The sequence below is a fragment of the Nothobranchius furzeri genome, chromosome 17 (genome assembly GCF_043380555.1).
Source record: "Nothobranchius furzeri strain GRZ-AD chromosome 17, NfurGRZ-RIMD1, whole genome shotgun sequence".
Taxonomy (NCBI): Eukaryota; Metazoa; Chordata; class Actinopteri; order Cyprinodontiformes; family Nothobranchiidae; genus Nothobranchius; species Nothobranchius furzeri.
The window spans coordinates 37,241,634-37,266,955 of NC_091757.1; the positions used below are offsets into that span (position 1 = coordinate 37,241,634).

The 25,322-nt window shown below is 41.2% G+C and overlaps 2 protein-coding genes across 2 annotated transcripts in view; both read right to left on the bottom strand.

The window, feature by feature from the left end:
- bnip3la (BCL2 interacting protein 3 like a) overlaps positions 1-1,863 on the bottom strand; it is a 2,582-nt gene extending 719 nt beyond the window's left edge. Inside the window, exons 1-4 of the mRNA XM_015972250.3 lie at positions 1,602-1,863; positions 338-608; positions 166-247; positions 1-83 (exon numbers count right to left, since the gene is read on the bottom strand). The exon at positions 1-83 is cut by the window's left edge and continues 24 nt beyond it. Coding sequence (XP_015827736.1) covers positions 1-83; positions 166-247; positions 338-608; positions 1,602-1,653 — 488 coding nt within the window. The 5' untranslated portion in view covers positions 1,654-1,863. The remainder of the gene's footprint in view (positions 84-165; positions 248-337; positions 609-1,601) is intronic.
- A 4,972-nt stretch (positions 1,864-6,835) lies between these two features.
- On the bottom strand, positions 6,836-24,014 carry ppp2r2aa (protein phosphatase 2, regulatory subunit B, alpha a). Its single transcript, XM_015972251.3, has 10 exons — positions 23,792-24,014; positions 23,395-23,472; positions 22,713-22,810; positions 22,347-22,512; positions 22,050-22,162; positions 21,658-21,835; positions 18,714-18,878; positions 18,324-18,493; positions 18,145-18,236; positions 6,836-7,257 (listed from the first exon to the last, which is right to left on the bottom strand). The coding sequence occupies exons 1-10, from the start codon at positions 23,796-23,798 to the stop codon at positions 6,978-6,980; spliced, it is 1,347 nt and encodes a 448-aa protein (XP_015827737.1). The 5' UTR covers positions 23,799-24,014; the 3' UTR covers positions 6,836-6,977.
- Between the last annotated feature and the right edge of the window lie 1,308 nt (positions 24,015-25,322).

A 25,322-nucleotide genomic window follows, 5' to 3' on the forward strand; every position in this document is an offset into this window, starting at 1 on the left:
CTAGACCAGTCTGCGACGCGGTCTCTTTCTTTGCTCATCAAGATGTCATCGTCTCTGTCCCTCTCTGTACTGTCTTCATCTGACTGGAGGTGTGAAGACAACACAATGAGACAAAAAAAAAACAGATAAAGTTTGAACTCATACAAGAAAACTAGGTAGCTTTACCTGACTATCTCTGGGGCTGGACATCTCCACATCAAATGTTATTAGTCCTTCATCCCGTCCTGGACTTGGGGGCCTGTGAGGACTGTCAGCATGTTGGTATAAACCACATTTAGTAAATTAACAATCCATTTAGTTTACACTCATTTGACCAGTTAGTCGCCGTGGCCTTTACCTATCACAGGAGGAATTACTTGGACTGGATTCATGCTGTGCATCCAGAAGAATCCTTTCCATATCTCCATTGTGGATGGAGGAAGATGATGGTACATGCTCAAGTCCTCCAATCAGGGTTTCATCACTTTCAGTCACTTCCAAGGTTTGGTGAGACTGATTCATGCCTGTGTTTGCATTTATTTGGTCTGCAGCAGCTGTAGTTAGCTGGCTGCTCTGCCTGCTTTGTGCCTCCTCTGTGTTTCCATTCAGCTCCAGCTCTACCCAGGAGCCTTGGGAAAAGGAGACACAGGTGCCAAATGGGAGGGGGAAAGGATTGTTGTGCTTGAATGCAAACTGATAGTGCATCATCTAGACACAAATCTGTTTTCTTTTAAATGAAATTATCTGGCCTACATTATCTGCACCACTGACATCGAGTGTGCATTTCTTTGTGTCACTATCCCAGTTATGCAATCTTCTAAAGCCTGCAGAGGTCGTAAGTACAGAATTACCCACTGGATACTCACGTTTGCTGTTTTGAGCAGATTTGCAATCAAACTTAAATCCTGTGGTTAAGAACTGGTGAAATCTGGATCTACAGCAAACATTCTGACCAGTTTGACATCATGCTCTCTTTGGCGCTTACATAACTCGCGTGCAGCGGGCCAACCTGCCCAGACTTGCTGCTGCGTAATAAGCAAAGCTCAGATAGTCCCGTTTTTAACCCTGATTTATTTCTTATGTACTTAAAAACTGCAAGACTTGAGACTAATTATACACTTGGTGATTTATCCCTTGCGATATAATTCACCCGCAGGCAAATGAGATAACATCTAAATACATATTTCTCCGACGAATTTAGTTATTTGCCAAAATAAAGCACTTTCAATCTATAGGTAACCATTCGATATCCAGCTAATACTCTCTGTGTTTTGCACAAGTTAAGGATAAATTCTAACAGTGGCAAGAAATATTATATTTGCATCGCCTTTTGTCCCAAACTTGTTTTCATTTTGGCTAAAGCTCGCCCAACCCAGGCTCGTGAAAATGATTGGTTTGCTGGGCTGTCAATCAAAAATGCATCGTAACACTATTGGCTACTTTCTGCGACGTAAAACTAAATGATCTCCGCCCCCACCCGAAGAAAAGGAAATTCCACCCGCAGTCCAACTTTTACATTAAACCGTTCATTAAAACAATGTCCGACAATGACAGCTTTAATAAAGATGACAGAAAGTAGCGTTAATAAAGAGCAGCTCGCGCTAACTGCTGGCACTACGTACCCTGAAGTCCAGGCTCTCCATTATTGTTTTGAGGAGATGAAGCGGTGGACATGTTGACTACAGTTCTTAGCGTTCAACATGAATGTGCGCATGCGCACAGTTGACACAAGAAAACATTTGTTCAGAAATAGTCGTATTTTGCTAATTTAAATCAAATGTGCCACCATGCCCAGTAAATACACGAGTTTGAACAGCTACATCCAAGGCAAGTAATTGGTGATTTTACAGAGTTATCAAATTATCTTGGCAGAACCGGTGTGGCCCTAGGCATTCTCACTTTAAACCCAAACGAAGGACCCCACACCACCAGCGCCCCCAAGGAGCGCCAAGATAACACGTAGATTTTTAAAATAACTTTAAATAACATGAACTAAATATTAAACTTGGATAAATTATTTATATGAAATTTTGTATAGTATAATTTATATAGTACCTTGTGGTTTTACTTCGTAGTGATTGCACAATTTAATTTAAATTAGTTCCAAAAAACAGTAAACAGCTTGTTTACTGTAATTTCAGTGCTTTTCTGCTGATTTTACTTTCAAACAGTTTAATATACCACAATTTAATATCTCATAGTAAACCTTGGGGTTCCTCAAAGGCTTGGGCTAGTCCTAGATCTTGGGCCCTCTTCTTCTGGCTCTTGGAGAGTACAGACACTTTTTTCCTCCTCTCCTCCCTATCTTATCCCAAGGCTCTTTGTCTGTCTTTGGGTGTACGACGCTTCTGCATTTATTTTTTGGAAACTGGAAATTATTAAAAATGGACCTGGTCAGTTGGTCTCTCAACACGATTTACATTTTTTTTCAGTGATGAGAAAGGGAGAAGGGGCTCCCGGATGCCCCTCTGGGACAGAGCCAGCTGGGCATATCATGGACTCCTAGAAACAGTGGAACCTGATCTGCCTCTCTCCACTGTCTGTAGAGGATTCTGAAGACGTCTGGATATTCGTGGTGTTGGTGTCAGGTTTTGTGCTGTTTGGTCTGAGCGGTTACCTGGCTTACCGGAAAATGAATGATCTTTCGAGGAATATTGGCTCAATCCCGGAGCTCAGGGATGGATTACACCGCGCTGGGAACGCACAAACTCATATAATTGTCGAGATGAGTCGTAAGCTTGGAACTTTGGCTGAGATTCAGGCTTTGGCACAGAAGGTGGATTCGATCAAAGAGAATTGACGGATCAGTACGGTTGGGAATAGATTAATTTACATCATTATTGGATCGAGAGGGGTTGGAGATCAACAGAACTTTAAGGCAGAGAGGAAATTATCTCAGTCTGGCCCAAAACAAGTTCTTATCTGAATCTGGTGCCCTTGAGCCTGTGAGGCTGAAGTGATTATTCCCCCTCAGAAGAAATGTGGAATGCAGTGGTCGCCATGGCAACTCTGTCTCCCTATTCCAGCCTGGGCAGCACTGAGACCGGTGAAGGTCGTGGAATCATTTCCAGGAGTCACTGTGCTTTCTAACCTTATTTCCTCCCTCCCCTGTCCAAACAGAGGTGACGAGCACTGCTCATTGCAGCTGTATGCACTGATGTGAGGATAGTCCCCAACCCTACCTCCCCACCTAGTGGACACTTATGTTGTGTTGTCTGAAGTCTGTTGCATTTCTGTCTGAGGTGTTTTTTGCGTAGCAAAGCTGCCCTCCCTGTGGAGGGTAACTCTGAAGTTCCTGTTTTTTCCTCCACCTGACTCAATCCTTATATAAACCCTCTGATTACTATTAAGGTAGCGCAACTCGGGTTGCGAATGACCACAGTCACCAATTCTTGTCGTGTGTCTTGCCCAGGTATGTCTGATCTCTGAATTGTGTGTACTGAAACTCTAATTTCCCTCTGGGATTAATAAAGTATCTTACAATTGAATTAAACAATTAGTTGCAACTTCTTTGTTATGTTCATACTGTATTTGTTTTCTGATTTCGTTTTCTTTAATTCTTCGTTGTACACAGTGTGATGAGTTTGTTTTTACCTTTGCCGACATGTTTTGACGTCAATGCCGTCTTCGTCAAGGTCACTTCCTTTTATCAGCAGGCAAAGGAGGACGATATTGTCCTCTGCTGCCCGCGGATAAAAGGAAGTAACGCCACCAACATGTCTGCAAAGGTAAAAACAAACCCTCATCACACTGTGTACAACAAAGAACTAAAGAAAACAAAAAAAAAGGTTTTAAGTTATTACTCATTCTTCAAGACAGATATATTAATTGGAGAACACTTTTGTAGACAACGTATGCATCGGCACAATAGTTACACTGTAACCCGATTCAAAGGAAGTGAAGATCTTTATTACCTTTTACCTAAATAGTACTTTATTTAATTTGACAAACATTGCTTTACAATGAACCATATGTAGTTATTCCCAAACAGATCAGCAAAACTCTTGAAAAGTAAAAAAAAATAAAATACACAAAAATAAAAGTGCATTTTGTTTTAATTCCTGCAATACATCATAGACGTATAATGCTGCTGTAAAAACAAAACTCCAACATAGCTAAATCTCTTGAAAGTTTTAGATGTGAAAACCCCTGGGGTTATGTACTAATGCAGTTAAACAAACCTGGGTTTAAAAAGATTCACCTGTAAATTAGGTCGTACTTGTCTGAATCCTGAAAAGCTCTTTTCCTGATGGTGTACGGATTAGGTTACAGCAGCAGAAATTTCCCCTGAGCAGTCTCCCGTCTGGCATGCCAGCAAGCCTAAGAAATTGATTATCTTTATTTTTTTCTCTTGATGCTATAAGGCAACAGGGTTATCGTGGACATCGTTTTTACATCACAGCTTTGAACAGCCGCTAGTGTACAACACCAGGGAGTATTGCTGGGCACTTCAATATAAAAAAGAAAACGCCCGTTTTGACATATGTTCATAAATCTTTGACATTGTGTGAAAAACAGCCGCCCCCTACACAACCTCACATCAAGAAAACATTGGCTGCACAAATCAAAACAGAAATGCTTCTGATTACCAACAGACACAACCCAGTGCCCTGAGACACTGAACATTTTTAAATTTACCCATGATCCTATTGAGACAAGCTGTTATTTTATGAGTGACACACATGTGATCTGCCGGACAAATAAACTTGCGAATACACTTTAATCTTGGCAAACATTTAGTTTTCATAGAAAAAACAGTGGTTCAATTCCATCCCACTTTCCCCTAAGACAAGACAGTGACTGGCATGGAGCCATTTTAAATAGACAACCACCTTTATAGTACAGCAATCTGCATATGGAGTGCGTCACAAATTCTCAGCGTAGAGGAGACCAACACGTCACAGGAGAGAAACCATTTCCTAATTCAAAAACCTTTCTGATATAGAGGCCCCAGTCTTTCACAGTCAACAAAGTTGTTCATTAAGCAAAACTATGGCACATAACTCCAAATCTATCCCAGAACCTTTTAAATAAGATGCACAAAAACAAAAGGTTAGTTGGCAAAATACAGTAATCGTGGGCATCAACCAGGATCTCTGGACAACTATTTGATGTCACAAAATTCTCTACTTACTGAACAAAAGTATCTGCCAGAATAAACAAACAAACAAAAAAAAACAGATCTCATTAAACAAAGGGATACGGGACTTTCAAACTTTCACGAACCCGATACAAATGGGTGGAGAAACTACAGTGATCAGACTGTAACGCTATTGCCTTAGTTCCTACAAAAATAAATCAGCTATGGCGATATTCTTTTAATTGGGTACAGTACAAAACTATCTAGATAAGTATAAAATAAATCTAGAAGCAGAAATTAAACCCAAATGGTAAAGCAATTTGTTAGCAACAACATAGCATGCTTAGTGGGTAAGCTGACGTTTACGATTCTGTTATGGTGCAACAGACCCCAGGAGAACAGAACCTGGCATTTAAGCAATTAACCTGAGTTTTCTAAAGGTTTCTACACATGTGCCAGGCTGAACAGCTGGAGTAAGGACACCTTTGTCTGTAGGACAGTTTTAAAGACCTACAGTGTGTGTAGGATTGGTTACTTTGGCATGATCAACTCCCACATCTCGAGTAATCTGCAACTCCCTTCTAGTGTCAACGTTTCATTAATCTGTCAGCAGAGTGTTTCAGCTTCACACCCGAATGAGACCAGTTAATTCCCAACAGGAAATCACTATCATGTTATTTGGAAAGACCTACAGGCATGTGTAGTTGGTACATTAAATAACTTTTCAATGGAATCCATTAATGACAGGAAAGCCCAAACTTTACTACAAAACCTTGTAAAACACATTTTCTTATGTCAGTCTTCAGCTTAAATAATGGAAAAACCTCACAACGCTAAATCTGGACATCGTTTTCATTTTCGAGAATATTAACCCTCCCACTGTCTTTATGGGTGACCCCGCGAGGAACGTTGACCATTGAGCAGGGTTGATGGTTTATCTCTTGAGGTCCAAGTGGCGGGGGTGAGGTGGTGCTCACTCCTCACCCTTGCCACATGGACCCAAGGGATAAACCATCAACCCTGCTCAATGATCAACTTTCCTTGCGGGGTCACGCCCATTAGGACAGTGGGAGGGTTATTCCATGATGAAAACATACTCTAAAAGTAACTCGTTCATTGACAAAATGCTGTTGTTGTGGAGTGTCCCATGCCTAAAAAAGGGTAAATACACTTGAATTACCGCTTTTTCTTCTGCAAAAATGTTACACCTAAACAAATACTTACTAAAAGGCAACAAGAAGCAATGTAATAAAATGTCAGCTTCAAGTAAGGAGACTTTCTTCCAGAAGAGATGAATGTGGAACTTTAGTGGCTTTGAAGTACAAATTTGGTCTGAGAAACGATTTGGACAAACGTTAGCAGGTTTATCAGCTGCACAATGAGCTAAACAGGACAAGACATTAAGACTTTTGAATAAGTAATAGGAAAATGATGGTGAGGACTTGGCAACTTGACAGTGACTGGGCATAAAACATGTTGACAGCTTCCAAGAACAATGTTTAAGGCCAGAAACAAAGTGAGAAAGACGTCAAAACAGCAGAATGAACAGCTGGAGTATTCACAAACATAATAGCTACAAAACACAAACTGGTAGCTATAACCAATGAATTAAATATGACACTATGGCACAATCAAATGATAAAACAAATATTTCCTTTTAGTCTGGGATGTAGTGGAGTGGAAGCTCAGTGAATGGAGTGCTCCTAAAGAAAGAACACCACTAAATAACACCTGTTATAGCCTGGTTGGATGCTTGTTGTTGATACAACCATCTGTTGTTTACAAGATTAGCCTTGTCACACACACCTTTAGGGACAAGTTTTTATCAAGATTTGGAGGTTTAGCAAAAGGAATAAAAAAAAAAAAAGTTTTAGAGAACCAGGGCTCAAGAGGAAACTGTGATCCGAGAATATAACAACTAGTTCATCTTATTCTCAAAGATGTAAAGATTGTTGATGGTGGCCACAGCAATGATGTTGTCCAGAGGATGCCAAGCAGTGTGAAGGATCTTCTTGTTAAAGTCCAAACTGTCTACACTGATCTCGTCCTTTTTGCGTTTCCCACCTGTGCTTACTTTGCGAGGCTTCAGGACCGACTGTGGCTTGCTGTTTTCCCGCGAGGCCTCGAAGGTCATGTCCTGCCTGTAGCCTCTGTCGAACATTCTGAAGAAGTTGTTGTAGGAGCCCGTCATCACAACGCTGAGGAAAAGATACAAGTCTCTGAGCGTTAGTTTCAGTATTTGTTTTGAACCTAATCTGGAAAAATGTCTAAAAGCTTGTTTTTGTTACAGTTAAACAAAATGACATGCAGTCTAGTGATCTGCTCCGACACCAGCAGGAGACAAAGACAGGGTTGCTGAGTCAAGGGTGGTTTTCACCCTGTTGTTGACTTTCTAATATAGCAGATTACATCAACATTACTACAGCAGCGTAGAAGATAAATTCTGTTGACAGGACAAATGCAGATGTAACCCAGAAGCTAGAACCTTAATGAGGTATTAACTAATTGGCTTACTAATATGATCCATCCTCAATTTAGATAAAATATAAAATATAAATTAAGGAAATTAACAATACTAATTAATAGATATCTAATTAACTAATAGATAATTTCATAATGAATTATTGGAAGGGTGAATAACTAAAATAACGAGTTTAATATTAAACATCGGTTAAAACAAGAATCTTGAACATCACTAACAGAAACAGAAGAGGAAAGCTGTATACTATTGGTCCAGGTGGGAATCTGAAATTTCATTGGCTGAGAGAAATAAGTCCCGCCTCCGCGAAATAAAACCGTGCGACGCAGCTGAGCGAGAGGAGAGACAAACGGCTGTGCAGCACGCAGATACAGAAAGCAAAGACTGAGCGGTTAGAGAGAGAGAGAGAGAGAAAAAAAAACAACGGTCGAGGCCGTGAAGAACCCTGATTTGGGTGCCGCATAGATAGAGGGAGAGGCGGACTTGACTCCTTCTAATAAGAGCTAGGAACTTGGAACCAACGCGGTGAGTAAAGAAAAAAGAAGAGAAAAAGCTAACGATGCAACTTAAAAAAAAAAGGAAACTTAAATAGCTTATCAAATTAATTCCATTCTTATAGATTTGTGTGGAGACGACAGAGTGAACCAATCCTCTGTAGGAGGGAACCGTTGGAGCGCGTTGGTGAGTGAATGAGATTAAATTCAGTAAATTATTAAATTCAAAAAGCTAATTACAGCAACCGAGGTGACAGCAGTGGGCTGCTAGACGTTAGATCCCAGGAGTTAACATCTCAAACTACCAGTTAACGGTGGTAGGGCATATAGGAGTTAACGGCTCAAACCGCCAGTTAACGGCGGTAGGGCATATGGGATTCCCAGGAGTTAACGGCTCAAACCGCCAGTTAATGGTGGTACGGCCTAGATGTACAGGGTCCTCAGGGGCGTTATAGCTAACGCCATAGAATTAGCAATGCGTCCCTTAACCAAACATTTAATAATAAAAAAAATAGATAAATAAAAATAAATAAAAGCTAACTGATTAGGGAGGAATTATTTTACAAAGGTGGACCAAAGGACCAGAATTTATATTTTGTTTAATTTTGTTATAGAAAATTTTATTTATTTATTTATTTGTTTGTTTGTTTATTTATTTATTTATTTATTGTGTTACAGATATACAAGGTGTCACAATGCTGTATAGAAACACAACTAAATGTATCCTTGTTGTCATGAATGCATTTCTTGTCGAATAGTGTAGAGTAATAGAATCTAACTGAGCCTATTGAGCTGAACAATTGTTGTCATATGTAATTATATTTCCAGAGCTACTGAGAATTATTTTAATAGACAATCAAATTGATGTTATGTTAGTTGAACTGTGAACCCAAACATGATTGGCTATGCCAATAGAGTGAAGCATTTGTTTAAGTCTGTAAGACTTTATGCTGTGATGTGACGAGAAGGGTCGATGCCAACTTGCTAACAGTCCTGTTGTTTACAGGCTGGGTTTTTTTTTTCCTTGGGTTTGATCCCGACTCCTATGATCACTCACTTGGAACGAGAACTGGATTTCTTCCTGACGAGGGAGATGGCGAGCCTTAACCACTGAACGAACCAGGACATCTCAAGTAACTGAAGAGCAGACTGCTCTCTTCTGTGAACAATCTCAACGGTGCGGTAGGAAAAAATCGCACCACCGGACTCTGACTTTCACCCCAAGCGTGGGGATTTGACTTGACGCCGGCTGACTTGTGACTCATATGATCAAATCTCATACCGAGCATTTTACTGTTGTCGATTGTTTTCATCTGTTTTTGTGTGTTATCTTTATGCGTTATATTTCCCATTATTATTAAAATTTAGTATATAAACCGTTTCATGCTATACCCGTGACTCCAGTCATTCTTAAACAACCTCCAATTCTCCCCGAACCTAATTATTGGCCCATTTGTTTATTTTTTCTTTTAATTATCTTATTGTATCCTGTAATCCGGTTACATAAAACTTGGCGAGCCAGCCAGGAGAATTGTAGAGTTGTTACCTTAGCTAACCATTGACTGACATCATAAGAGTGCCTGGAGGTCACAGTGGTTTGCCATTTTGGCATTATTGGTACTTTTGAGTGTTTTAAAATGGAAGTTGTGAAAACAGAAAAGGTCAAAGTTTCAAATGCTGTTTTAATCAGTGGGTTAACTGATACAGACCTTGATAACGAAGTCTTTGGGTTTATGGAAGGATTCGGACCAGTTAACAGGCGCATTAAGTTACCAAACTGTGATCAGATTATTGTGGAGTTTCAACATGAAGCCACTGTTAAGGAATTAAAGAAACAATGTTTACCCTATGACAAACCTTGTACTAGGAACCCAGATGTTTTCTTCCATATTCAAGACCTAGCCAGCGCGTACAGTCTAGAAACTAGCACATCTGCCACTGATGCCTATCTGTCAGAGCTCAGGGACATAGCTGCGCGTAGCAATCAATCATTTAAAGACCTTCTAATGGAGGAACTGGCAAAAATTGGGGAATCTTTAGGAAGGGATACCCATGCATCTGAACCAGTCACTGAACCAGAGCTAATGCTCCATAGTGACCAAGTTACATATTCCCTGCCTTTAACACCAGAAGTTAACTATATGAACAACTCAAAGGACAATTGTCCACCTACAGAGACTGGAAAACAAAACCCTTGCATTCCACCAAATCTTTTAAACACACCTGAGGTTCAGCGAGTTATTGTGGAACACATTGTTAAAAGCAGTGAGGTTATCCCTCCGCCTACTTCACAATACAGACTAAAACCGTTCTCAGGGCGAGTTCCACACCCTTCTTTTGAAACTGACTATGATACTTGGCGTAGTAGTGTAGTGTTATGCATAAATGATCCTTCACTCACCAAGTCCCAAATTGTACGAAGAATCGTGGAGAGTCTGTCAGCCCCAGCAGCGAGCATCGTTAAAGCTCTTAGTCCAAAATCCGACCCGGAAACGTACCTTGAACATCTCGATTCAGCTTACGCAGCTGTCGAAGACGGCGACGAGCTCTTTGCTCGCTTCTTAAACACAAACCAGGACAGTGGTGAAAAACCTTCCGATTACTTTCAGAGGTTATACACCTTGTTAAACCTAGTTATTCAGAGGAATGGAATTTCCTCCAGTGACGCCGACCAGCAGCTGCTCAAGCAGTTTTGCAGAGGCTGTTGGGACAGCTCGCTGATTTCAAACCTGCAACTCGAACAAAAGAAAGACAACCCGCCTCATTTTACAGCACTTCTCCTCAAACTGCGCACTGAAGAAGACAAACAGGCTACTAAAGCAGCACGCATGAAACAACACTTAGGGGCACAACGAACTAGAGTGTATTCAAATGTGCAAACAACATGCTCTCAGAGTAAAAACACTTGTGAACTGGAAATAGATGATAACTGTGATGACTTACGCAAACAAATCGCTGAGCTCAGGAGCCAAATTGCACAGCTTAAGGTTAACAACACAGATAAAAAGGCAAAGAAAACTCAAAAAGAGTCAAAACCCCGTGTGGGGACTAAAATTCCAGATGAGCCCAAACAGATTCAGCAGATAACAGCAGTGGTGCCCAGACCAAAGCCTGGATACTGTTTTAAGTGCGGAGAAGATGGGCACATAGCTTCTAGCTGTAGCAACGAGCCAAATCCAGCACTAGTTGCAACTAAAAGACTTGCTCTTAGACAGAAGCAGCGCGAGTGGGAGATGTCAAAGCCAATTGCTCAGTCTCCTCCTTTAAACCGGTAGAAGCTCCTATCGTGGGACAGATAGGTGCTAAAGTAGAACCAAGTCCCTCTAAGGAAAGGACAGAGAGACTTTTTTGCAAGCCAGTTCATGCTCATTCAGTGCCAAAACTTCCCAAAAGATTAGTGGGTGGGCGATGCACAGCTACAGTCTCAGTTAACAGTGTTGAATGTAATTGTTTACTGGATTCAGGGTCCCAGGTAACCACCATTGCCAATTCTTTTTACCAAGAACACTTACCTGACCTCTCAATTAAACCCATCAGTAATCTGTTAGAAGTCGAGGGCGCAAACGGTCAAGCAGTTCCTTATTTAGGATACATAGAGATAAGTGTCACATTTCCAAAAGAGCTCGATCAGTCTGGACTTGAGTTACCTACCCTTGCGTTAGTGGTTCCGGATATAAGCTCAAACTCTGATACACCACTACTCATTGGCACAAACACACTCGATCCTTTGTATGAGCAATTGTCTGCCAATAACTTACCTGATTCCAAGGCACTCTCTTATGGGTACCAACACGTGCTAAAAGCCTTAGCAGTCAGAAAAAAACAAAGCAAAGATGGACGAGTTGGTGTGGTGAAGCTTCGAGGGAGAACCCAAGAAGTTCTCCCTGCAAATAAAAAGCTGTTACTAGAAGGGTTTATGCAACCCAGCCAAAACAAGCATGAGCCTTATGCACTCATTGAACAACCCACCAATGGTTCTCTACCAGGGGGTATAATTGTAGACTGTTGCCTCATTTCCTTACCTTCACATGGTCCATACAAAGTACCTGTTGTACTAAGAAACGAAACTAACCATGACATCACATTACCCACTAACTGTGTGATCGCTGAGTTAGTTAAAGCCGATCGTGTTATGCCATATCCAGAACCTGACAAAAGTGATCAGAAAGTACTTGCGGCGTGTAGTTCGCAGCAACAGACTTCACCTTCAAACCCTCCTCTCAGTTTTGACTTCGGTACTTCGCCCTTGTCCGAAGAATGGAAAGGGAGGATCACCAACAAACTTAACACTTACTCCGATGTGTTTTCGCACCACGATCTTGATTTTGGTCATACACAACAGATAAGACATCACATCAACTTAAAAGACGAGACCCCATTCAAACAGAAATCTCGGCCGATCCATCCACATGATTATGAAGCCGTGAGAAAACATTTGGAAGCCCTCTTGGAAACCGGTATAATAAGAGAGTCGGAGTCTCCATTTGCCTCACCAATAGTGGTAGTTCGGAAAAAGAATGGTGAGGTACGTCTATGTATAGACTATAGAAAGCTTAATCTGCAAACCATTCGCGACGCATATGCCCTGCCTAACTTGGAGGAGTCCTTTTCTGCTCTCGCTGGATCACAGTGGTTTTCTGTGATGGACCTCAAGTCAGGTTACTATCAAATAGAGATGTGTGAAAAGGATAAACCTAAAACTGCTTTTGTTGCCCGTTTGGGTTTTATGAATTTAACCGTATGCCACAAGGAATAACAAATGCTCCAAGCACTTTCCAACGGGTTATGGAAAAGTGTATGAAGGACATTAATCTGAAGGAAGTGTTAGTTTTCCTAGACGACTTGATCGTCTTTTCCAACTCCTTGGAAGAACACGAAACCAGACTTTCTCACGTTCTTGAACGGCTTAGAGAATACGGACTCAAGCTATCACCAGATAAGTGTCGTTTTTTCCAGACATCTGTGCGTTATCTTGGACATATAGTATCTCGAGATGGCATAAAAACCGATCCAGATAAGGTGGAAGCACTCAAAACATGGCCGAAGCCTCAGACTTTGAAGGAACTCCAATCTTTCTTAGGATTTACCGGTTATTACCGACGCTTCGTTAAAGATTACTCAAATATTGTCAAGCCACTAACATCTCTCACGGCTGGTTATCCACCCAAACGGAAAAACTTTAAAACACCACCATGTAGATCAAAGTACTTGAACCCCAAAGAACCCTTTGGGAATCGTTGGAGCCAAGACTGTGAGAAGTCCTTTCAAACTATTATTGAAAAACTTACCACTTCGCCAGTTCTTGGCTACGCTGACGCAAAACTCCCATATCTAGTACACACAGATGCTAGTACGACCGGACTCGGTGCAGCGCTATACCAAGTGCAAAACGGTGTCACACAGGTAATCGCTTATGCAAGTCGCGGTTTAAGCTCTAGTGAAACTAGGTACCCTGCGCACAAGTTGGAGTTTCTAGCCTTAAAGTGGGCCATAACAGATAAGTTTCATGACTATTTGTATGGGAACACATTCACTGTCATTACTGATAATAATCCGTTAACTTACCTCTTAACAACGGCAAAACTCGATGCAACGAGCTATCGTTGGCTAGCTGCGTTGTCCACCTATAATTTTGACATCAGATACCGTGCAGGTACACAGAACGTTGACGCGGATGGCCTGTCTAGGAGGCTGCATGATAAACCTGAAGACAACTCAAAATTCACTGAGGAATGCCAACGACTAGATGAGTTCCGATCTCATCTTTTATCCTCTGTCAAAGAAGTCGAGCTTCAACTTCAAGCCGAAGCAGTGAAGGCAACATGCCAAAAGCACATGGTCTTGGATGAGACTGATTCTCCTTGTGGTTTAGTTCAGTCACTTGCCATGTCTGCAGCGGCCATTCCAGACCTATTCCAGTTGGAAGACAATAGTGACAGTTTCTTTGCTGTGCCCAAGTATAACCATGCTGACCTTGTCTCCTTGCAGAGGAAAGATCCAACCATTGGCCGAGTCATTCAGCTGCTTATGACTGACAATAAACCGCCAACTGATACTATTGCAGAACCCCCGGTGGTTCTTAACCTTTTGAGAGAGTGGAAACGGTTTGAGTTTCAAAATGATTTACTGTACCGGAGACGCCAATTAGGACCAGAGACATCATTGCAGTTAGTCTTGCCTGATTCATTACGTTCAACAGTCATGCAAAGCCTACATGATGATATGGGGCATCTTGGGGTTGAACGTACGACAGATCTCATTCGGTCCCGTTTTTACTGGCCAAGAATGGCTAGTGATATCGAAATCAAAGTTAAAACTTGCGAAAGATGTATCCGTCGGAAGGCCCTCCCTGACAAAGCTGCTCCAATGGTGAGTATTACCACCACCAGACCTATGGAGTTAGTTTGCATGGATTTTCTCTCCATAGAACCAGACAGTAAGAACACTAAAGATGTCTTAGTGATTACAGACCATTTTACAAAGTATGCAGTGTCCATCCCAACCAAAGATCAGAAAGCCACCACCGTCGCGAAGAACCTGTGGGAACATTTTTTAGTCCACTACGGGTTTCCTGAGCGTCTTCATAGTGATCAGGGACGGGATTTCGAATCACGTACAATCAAGGAACTTTGTTCTTTACTTGGTATCCGTAAAGTCAGAACGAGCCCTTATCACCCTCGTGGCAACCCCGTTGAACGGTACAATCGTACATTACTCAGCATGTTGGGAACTTTACAAGCCACTGAGAAACATCACTGGCGCGATTTTGTAAAACCACTTACTCACTCGTACAATTGTACAAAAAATGACGTGACGGGATACTCTCCCTACGAGCTAATGTTCGGTAGGCAGCCTCGGTTGCCTATAGATATTGCCTTTGGGTTACCGCATTTGAACAAGCCCTCTATAACTCATTCTCAGTATGTTAAAGAACTGAAGAGTCATCTGGAACAGAGTTATGACATTGTCATAAAAAACTCTCAAAAAACAGCGAGGAAGAACAAAGAACGGTTCGACAGAAACATTCGTGAGTCCACACTAGGTGTGGGAGATCGTGTTTTAGTCCGAAATCTTCGCTTAAGAGAAAAGCATAAATTAGCAGACAAATGGGAGCAAACAGTGTATATAGTTCTCAAACAGATGGAAAACTTGCCAGTATACACTGTAAAACCAGAGAACGGAGAAGGACCCAACAGAACACTCCACAGAGATCTTTTACTGCCTTGTGGTTTTCTCTCTTCATTAGAAAATGAAACAGAACGCGTTACGAAACCTAGCAGACCTCATACAAGACAGAGTTCAGCCTTAGAACCTGACCCAGATGAGCCACTTGACGAAGAGGTAGATGAGTTTTATCACTCTGATCTTCCACAAGTGCTAAACCGACCATCCTATCAAATAGCGGTCACCTTGCCAAATAGGGAACTCATAGCAGATTCAGGACCGGTAAATAATATTCAACAACAAAACACACTATCCTTACACACAGGGGATCGCAAGGAACCAACCTTAGCTGGTAATGAAAATGCTGAATTGTCCTTACTTGACAAAGGCATCAACACCGAAACATTCTTATCTGAAAGAGTGAAAGAAGCAGCAACATACTTACCTGAAAAAACGAAAAAAAACGAAGTATACTTACCTGACGTAGAAACGGGGGATGAAACTAACACAAACCTACCTCAATTGGATGGTGTCCTAAAGTCGCAGCAACGTGATGTAAGTTTTGAACCCATCATACACGATCAGACACATACATCTGAAAAGACCAAAGTCTTAGAGAATAGCTCATCAGCTCTGTCGGAAACAGAGAGCTCACTTCGTCCTGTCTCAGTTGAGAATCAAACCGAAACGGATGAGCATGATACTGTGCAACCAGAGATGTATGTCAGGAGATCTGAACGAAGTAGTCAGCCTCCTCAAAGACTAACTTACTCTCAATTGGGCAATCCACTAGTGACCGTAGTTAGGTCCCTTTTCCAAGGACTTAATAAAGCTTTTATTGACTCTCTTACTCAAGAAGTTGTGTACCCCATAGAAACAATGCACAGGGACGTGCATGATATTTAATGGGGGAGGATGTAACCCAGAAGCTAGAACCTTAATGAGGTATTAACTAATTGGCTTACTAATATGATCCATCCTCAATTTAGATAAAATATAAAATATAAATTAAGGAAATTAACAATACTAATTAATAGATATCTAATTAACTAATAGATAATTTCATAATGAATTATTGGAAGGGTGAATAACTAAAATAACGAGTTTAATATTAAACATCGGTTAAAACAAGAATCTTGAACATCACTAACAGAAACAGAAGAGGAAAGCTGTATACTATTGGTCCAGGTGGGAATCTGAAATTTCATTGGCTGAGAGAAATAAGTCCCGCCTCCGCAAAATAAAACCGTGCGACGCAGCTGAGCGAGAGGAGAGACAAACGGCTGTGCAGCACGCAGATACAGAAAGCAAAGACTGAGCGGTTAGAGAGAGAGAGAGAAAAAAAAACAACGGTCGAGGCCGTGAAGAACCCTGATTTGGGTGCCGCATAGATAGAGGGAGAGGCGGACTTGACTCCTTCTAATAAGAGCTAGGAACTTGGAACCAACGCGGTGAGTAAAGAAAAAAGAAGAGAAAAAGCTAACGATGCAACTTAAAAAAAAAAGGAAACTTAAATAGCTTATCAAATTAATTCCATTCTTATAGATTTGTGTGGAGACGACAGAGTGAACCAATCCTCTGTAGGAGGGAACCGTTGGAGCGCGTTGGTGAGTGAATGAGATTAAATTCAGTAAATTATTAAATTCAAAAAGCTAATTACAGCAACCGAGGTGACAGCAGTGGGCTGCTAGACATTAGATCCCAGGAGTTAACATCTCAAACTACCAGTTAACGGTGGTAGGGCATATAGGAGTTAACGGCTCAAACCGCCAGTTAACGGCGGTAGGGCATATGGGATTCCCAGGAGTTAACGGCTCAAACCGCCAGTTAATGGTGGTACGGCCTAGATGTACAAGGTCCTCAGGGGCGTTATAGCTAACGCCATAGAATTAGCAATGCGTCCCTTAACCAAACATTTAATAATAAAAAAATAGATAAATAAAAATAAATAAAAGCTAACTGATTAGGGAGGAATTATTTTACAAAGGTGGACCAAAGGACCAGAATTTATATTTTGTTTAATTTTGTTATAGAAAATTTTATTTATTTATTTATTTGTTTGTTTGTTTATTTATTTATTTATTTATTGTGTTACAGATATACAAGGTGTCACAATGCTGTATAGAAACACAACTAAATGTATCCTTGTTGTCATGAATGCATTTCTTGTCGAATAGTGTAGAGTAATAGAATCTAACTGAGCCTATTGAGCTGAACAATTGTTGTCATATGTAATTATATTTCCAGAGCTACTGAGAATTATTTTAATAGACAATCAAATTGATGTTATGTTAGTTGAACTGTGAACCCAAACATGATTGGCTATGCCAATAGAGTGAAGCATTTGTTTAAGTCTGTAAGACTTTATGCTGTGATGTGACGAGAAGGGTCGATGCCAACTTGCTAACAGTCCTGTTGTTTACAGGCTGGGTTTTTTTTTTTCCTTGGGTTTGATCCCGACTCCTATGATCACTCACTTGGAACGAGAACTGGATTTCTTCCTGACGAGGGAGATGGCGAGCCTTAACCACTGAACGAACCAGGACATCTCAAGTAACTGAAGAGCAGACTGCTCTCTTCTGTGAACAATCTCAACGGTGCGGTAGGAAAAAATCGCACCACCGGACTCTGACTTTCACCCCAAGCGTGGGGATTTGACTTGACGCCGGCTGACTTGTGACTCATATGATCAAATCTCATACCGAGCATTTTACTGTTGTCGATTGTTTTCATCTGTTTTTGTGTGTTATCTTTATGCGTTATATTTCCCATTATTATTAAAATTTAGTATATAAACCGTTTCATGCTATACCCGTGACTCCAGTCATTCTTAAACAACCTCCAATTCTCCCCGAACCTAATTATTGGCCCATTTGTTTATTTTTTCTTTTAATTATCTTATTGTATCCTGTAATCCGGTTACACAAATAAAAATAGCAAGGGCTCACCTGTCATTTCCATTCCAACAGCATTCAAACTTGTCAAAGATGCAGTCGTTCTCATAAAGTGAACACAACTTACTCCTGAGATATTCATGCACCTGTTCAAACACAACAATCAGAAAGTAACATTTCGTTTAATCACGTTAAGAAAACACCAAAGTGTGCCCACGTCATCAGTTACAGACCTGATATGTCTCTACTGGTCGCGTTTCCATGTTGAGATCCCAAACTTTGACCGACAAGTAGTCACGTGTCATCATGTAGCGCCCGCTGTGGCTGAACTTCACATCAGAGATGGATGAGATGATCTCAGAAAAGAACGAACGGTTGTTTGGATCTTCAGGCTCCTCAAACACTTAAAAGGCAAACACATTCATGTTGATAGATTATACAGATGTAAACTGAATAACAAGGGCAGGAAACAGTTTCTAAATAACCGTGCAACAGTTTAAAAATTTCAGTGCTGAAAAGATGAATGACTTAATCAGAGTAAGAAAAAGAAATTAAATAAAACACTTTAAAATGTGCAAAAAGCTAAATTTGGCAGCAGACCTGCAGCACAAACACAGACTTACATTTTGTGTGTCTGTCACACAGAGCTGATGCCCTCATGTCACACAAACGGATGGTTCCCTTGCTGCTGCTGTAAACAAAGGTGTTGCACTGGTTAGGGTGGAACTCCGCCGCTGTGATCACTTCTGTCAGCTCCTCCATGTTGGCAGGTTTAATGTCAACAATATCTGAAGAACTCAGGTTAAGGTGAAAGCCAAAACAGATATTTCTACAACTGAAAAGAAAATTCTTATACAAACTTAGATGTACAAATGAACACTGCGGTTTTTAATGTTGCTCCTGTGGAATGTGCACTGTTTTGAGATTGCATCTTACTATGAATGCTTCAGAAAATCCTGCAGAGTTCGTACTTATGCTTCCTCACTTGCAGACATTCCTGCATGGATCCTTTCTCCTCCTGCAGCTAAATCAGGAAATTGTGTTTGAAAAATCTTTTGATGCCGATTCCAGATCAAAGGTAGGAAAACGATTAGAAAGAGCAAAAAATTGTTAAAAACTTTGAGGATTCAAAAAAAGAAAAAACTCAAATCTTAGCTTGGAGACATCTAGTGGTGATATAAAAATATGACAGGCGTGGTTGTTGGTGCCAGACGGGCCGGTCTGAGTATTTCACAGTCTGCTCAGTTACTGGGATCTTCACGCACAACCATTTCTAGGGATTACAAAGAATGGCGTGAAAAGGGAAAAACATCCAGTATGCAGCAGTCCTGTGGGCGAAAATGCCTTGTTGATGCTAGAGGTCAGAGGAGAATGGGCCGACTGATTCAAGCTGATAGAAGGGCAACTTTGCCTGAAATAAGCACTCGTTACAACCGAGGAATGCAGCAAAGAATTTGTGAAGCACCAACATGCACAACCTTGAGGCGGAGGGGCTACAACAGCAGAAGACCCCACCGGGTACCACTCATCTCCACTACAAATAGTAATGAAGAGGCTACAATTGGCACGAGCTCACCAAAATTGGACAGTTGAAGACTAGAAAAATGTTGCCTGGTCTGATGAGTCTCGATTTCTGTTGAGACATTCAAATGGTAGAGTCAGAATTTGGCATAAAGAGAATGAGAGCATGGATCCATCATGCCTTGTTACCACTGTGCAGGCTGGTGGTGGTGGTGTGATGGTGTAGGGGGTGTTTTCTTGGCACACTTTAGGCCCCTTAGTGCCAAATGGGCTTGGTTTAAATCCCACAGGCTACCTGAGCATTGTTTCTGACCATGTACCCATCCTCTGATGGCTACTTCCATCAGGATAATGCACCATGTCATAAAGTTCCAGTCATTTCTAATTGGTTTCTTGAACATGACAATGAGTTCACTGTACTACAATGGCCCCCACAGTCACCAGATCTCAACCCGATAGAGCATCTTTGGGATGTGGTGGAACGGGAGTTTCGTGCCCTGGAAGTGCATCCCACAAATCTTCATCAACAGCAAGATGCTATCCTATCAATATGGGCCAACATTTCTAAAGAATGCTTTCAGCACCTTGTTGAATCAATGCCATGTAGAATTAAAGGGACTTTACGGTGTTTTGAATTTTTATGTTCGCGAATGCTCCCTCAGGTCAAAAGCGTAACAGCAGCTTCAATAGTAGGCTCGTGCACGAGGCGCGCATGCTGTACGTGCACACTCCTTAACGAAAATAACAGCTGAGACAGTCCCGAGTGTGTGTGTGTGTGTGTGTGTGGCCCAAAGGACAGAGGACAGGACAACATGCAGCTAATTAATTAAATGATTTGGTTCTGTACCTTTCTCTTCAGCACAGCCAACAAAGGTTTATGATGGGTCAGTCTTCCTGCATGCTCAGATAATTCCCTTCCCTTGCTTGAAAAATTAATCCAAAATGAAAGTTGAACCCACATCTTTTTTATCTGTGAATTCAATGCCGTTCGGTGAGTCTCAAATAAAAATTTGAGCATCTTACTGTAAAAAAATATACCATCAATGTAAAAAATAAACTCTTAACTAAACCATATTCACATTGAGAATCAAGCCCGGGTCTTCTGCACGAGAGTCCAACATCTTACTAGGTGAGCTAAAGCACCAGTGACGTCATTTGTATCTGTAACATTTATATCGTTGATAACAGCTGAAACAATGGTCAAAGAACGGTTCGGAGCGAAAATGGCTATTTTGTTGCTAATTTGCAGGAAATATCTAGAAGAAAGTAGCTAAGGGTCCTCAGAAATGTAGCTAGGTTTATCACTAGGCGTTAGGAACAGCGACAAAGTCGCTGAGTTGGCACTACCTCTCTCTCTGCTGCTAAAGCTACTGATGGCAAATGCTACAGGCGATGCCTGAGCGTGAATGTTCAAGAAGCAGCCTGCTCGACCCGAGCAGCTCTCTTTTTCTTTGATTTTACAGAAAAACAGGCAATCACAGTAAAAATGTCAGGGCTCATTCTACAGGACCAGGGCATTGCAGGAGAATGTATGAAGAAGAAATTTATTATTTCTATACATGTTTTGGCTGTCAAACTTCTATAATACCCCTTTAAGGCAGTTCTGAAGGTGAAAGTGGGTCAAACACCATATTAGTATGTTCCTAATAATCCTTTAGGTGATTGTAATACATGATACTTATTCCATGCAAAGTCAGATATTTCAGGACTTTGTTATATTTGTGATGATTATGGCTTTCAGCTTATGAAAACCCCACATTCAGAAATCTCAAATGAATCCAAAACACCTGCAAAGGGTTCCTGAGCCTTTAGACAGTCTCTCAGTCTAAGTTGGATCACTGAAATAAACAGACTTTTGTACCATATTCTAATTTTGAGTTTCACCTGTATACTTGACCACATAATCAATAATACTTGCACACAAAAATCCATCCCTACATACAGCAGGTTTCAGAGGCTCAACAATTCGTCCATTTTTCATTCTCATGAAACAACCAACAGAAAAATAAATCATGTAAAGGTGAGAATTAAACATAAAAAGGATACTAAAGCTGCGATCGGTGATCTCCAAGTGCCAAAGGTTAATGCGCAAGTCATCTGCAGACAAATAGGTCTCATGATCACTGTTTACTGATATGGAGTTGATGTGATAGGTGTGAGCATTTGCAAACACTCGTCTGGGACTGGCTTCCACCATCAGATCCATGGGCCGCAGCACCGGTACCTGAGGAAGCATGTGGAACGAGAGTTAGCAATTATATAAAAATTATAATATTAAAATTACTTCATGTAGCTGAAAGAGAAAATGGCAGATGTGTTAAACTACTTGTGTAATAAAAATAGCACCGAGGCTAATAACCCAAGCCCCCAAAAATGAAATCAATAAAGGGAGAATGATTACAATTCACTCTGTGTGATAAGAACAGTTCAATACACACCCGTAGTGTTGTGACAGAATTGGGATCTCTGTATCGCCCGTCCTCTTCTTTTAAATTATAGCCCTCTGCTCTCTTGTCACGCTCACTGATTTTCCACAGTTTTATAGTTTTATCTGTCGGCGAGAAACTGCAGAGGTCAGGCATCTTAAGCAGTGGAAAAAATGTGCTGCAATCATGACTACTTGACCACTATAGTGAATCTCTTGTTGGCAGACAAGAAAGTGACACAGACAGTGTGTCTCAAATTCAGTCCCACTGTAGTGAATGAAAGCAGAGTGGGTCTGGTAGCTCACTAACCATTTGTTGATAAAAGAAACTGTGCAGCATTCTTCTGAGGTAACCATCGAATCTTGTTGATCTTCTCCTCGATCTCAAGACTTTTCAAATAGTCAAACTCGGGCTCGTGGCTCTGGAAGGTGCTGTAAACATTGTACTCTCCTCTGCACTGTGCCTGATTCTTACTCTGAACAAAAACACACAAAGTAAATCAGACTTTACTTCAGGTAGAATTAAGATTAAAGAAAAAATATGTTTAGAACAACTACTTTTTGTGTGTCTTTGAGACTCAGGCTACTCAGTTCCTAACTAAATAAAACAGTAAATAATGAAGTTATCAACTGTGAAAAACATGCAATCAGGTGCGTTATTTCACCAATCACCTACCTCTGGCTCCTGTTGAAAGATGACAACACGCCCCCCCTTGTCACCAGTGGCAAGCAGCTCACCAGAGTGATTGAATTCAACAGTAGATATGATGTCAGCTGTCAACATAGCATAGTTATTAACAACAACAATTAATAACGTACAAAACTACTCCATAAAATTGCTGATGGGGTGTGCTAGCTTCAGTCTCCCACCTGTTATCGTAAAACCTGAATGAAACATAGTGGAAACTAAACAGATCAGTGAAAACTAAATGCAACACTTAAACCACTTTCCATCTGGAGCTGTTCTCAGTAATCACATAGTGGCACTATTCTGAGCTGGTTCCAGTCCAAACCCAACACATACAGAGCCTGATACGACCTGACCCGTACAGTCCATTCAATAAAACAAAAGGAGACAGACTGGGGCAGAACATGTTCTCAGAGTGAAGCTTTACTGTAAACAACTCTCCAGGCTTTTATATGTAAATATGTCTGTTAAGTATTATGTAGGCACATTTTAGCACTCCCTTCACTTTGCAGTAAATATGATGAAACACTCAACGAATCTAAAGCAGTAAAACACCCAAACAGGACTGGATTCTTTCAACTTTAGTGCAAACATAACGCTCAAACGAGTTATTTGATGATGTGCACACACATCACATCAGAAATCAGTGCAAGCACCAATACGCACTTACCTTCTGCTACATCATCGTCCATCGCGCCTTTGACCTGGGAGAAGTACCACTGCACATCGCTGCTCCCACCACCGGGTCCTGCAAAAAACACAGCCCTGTTTCAACTTCCCATTAGCCGTGAGCTAACTCGATTCAAACTGTCCCTTAGACAAGAGAAAAGCTCACATATGCTTCACACGAACTGCATGTTGTGTGTGAGGGAGCAGCATGAGTGTTAATGGGTTTGGTTTGGGGGCTGTCACTTTTTAAGCCTGTTGGGGATTTAATTCGTAGTATCCTAGCATGCTAACTGGTTAGCCTGTGCTAGCTTGTAGAGAGTAATAGATACAACACCTCTGTGCCGAATGATACTGATACTAGAACATGCTTCAAGCTCATCGTGACGGTCTGTTTTTACCTGCCATGGTGAGGGGTTCAGACTGGGGTTCCTGCTACTGCTTCAGGCCCTGGACTGGACCCAGATCGGATGACTGACTGGGTGGTTCTGTCCGAATAGCTGAGGAGGAATTAAGCTTTGCTGGGTGTGCAGGATTATAAATAACCACAAAAGTCCTCGATCCAGCAGATACTACGAAAGCTAAACAGCTTTCAGTGGAAGAACACACAACCTTCACTACCGGTTTGCAGACTTTGCACTCCACTCTGAGATTTCCCTCGCAACTGCCGCTTCTGGCGATGCACTTCCAAAATGGCGCCGCGCGGGCGGTGTTGCTCAGAATCAGAGAGAACACGGTGCTCTAATAGTTTTAATATAAAAGTTCGTCAAACAACATCATGTGCAAAATGATATGTAATAAAAATAAAAATAAAACCCCCCGCCAAAATCTATTTTACGTCGAACAGTAAACATAACATTTTCTTGTTTACAGATGTAACGCATTCATCCCGCCCCTGTGGATTGTTACTGTGCAAAAAATCGAACTAACAGTTTTATTTCCTTCAATTAGCTTGTGTGTGTGTGTGTGTGTGCGCGCGCGCGCGTGTGTGTGGTGGTGGTGGTGGTGTGTGTGTGTGTGTGTGTGTGTGTGTGTGTGAAAAATATGATCACTTAAATTTTAAGTTGAACATTTTTTAAACCATTTTTTTACATTTTCTACTCATCACATCTCTTTTACTTCTAATATTTTAATTTTGAACAAACTTGCAATATAAAAACTTTGAATTGCACACACACACACACACACACACACACACACATGTATGTATATGAGTAAAATTCGGGGCAATAGACAGCTACACCCTGCCATTACTCAGATATCCTGCAGGAATAATAAGCTGGCCAAAGGAAGAAGTATAGACCACAGAAGCTCCTAACCATGCATCAAGGGTTCTATCCAAGGTCCAGCACCCTGAGACTGTACACTAGCCATAAGGAAGGAGGCCAAGGAGTAGTGAGTGTGAGAGCCACTGGCCAGGATGAAATTCAATTCAATTCAATTCAAGTTTATTTATATAGCGCCAAATCACGACAAGCATCGTCTCAAGGCACTTCACATAAACATTCCAATACAGGTCAATTCATTAAGCCAATCAGAAAAAAGTTTCCTGTAAGGAACCCAGCAAGCTGCATCGAGTCACTGACTGGTGTCAGTGTCTTTACAGCAATCCTCATACTAAGCAAGCATGCAGTGACAGTGGAGAGGAAAACTCCCTTTTAACAGGAAGAAACCTCCAGAGGATCCTGGCTCAGTATAAGCAGCCATCTGCCATGACTCACTGGGGATCAAGAAGACAGAGCACACACACACACACACACACACACACACACACACACACACACACACACACACACACACACACACACACACACACACACACACACACACACACACACACACACACACACACACACACACACACACACACACACGCACATACACACAGACACACACACACCAAGTAGTGTTTCTATGGTTACATTGTGATTT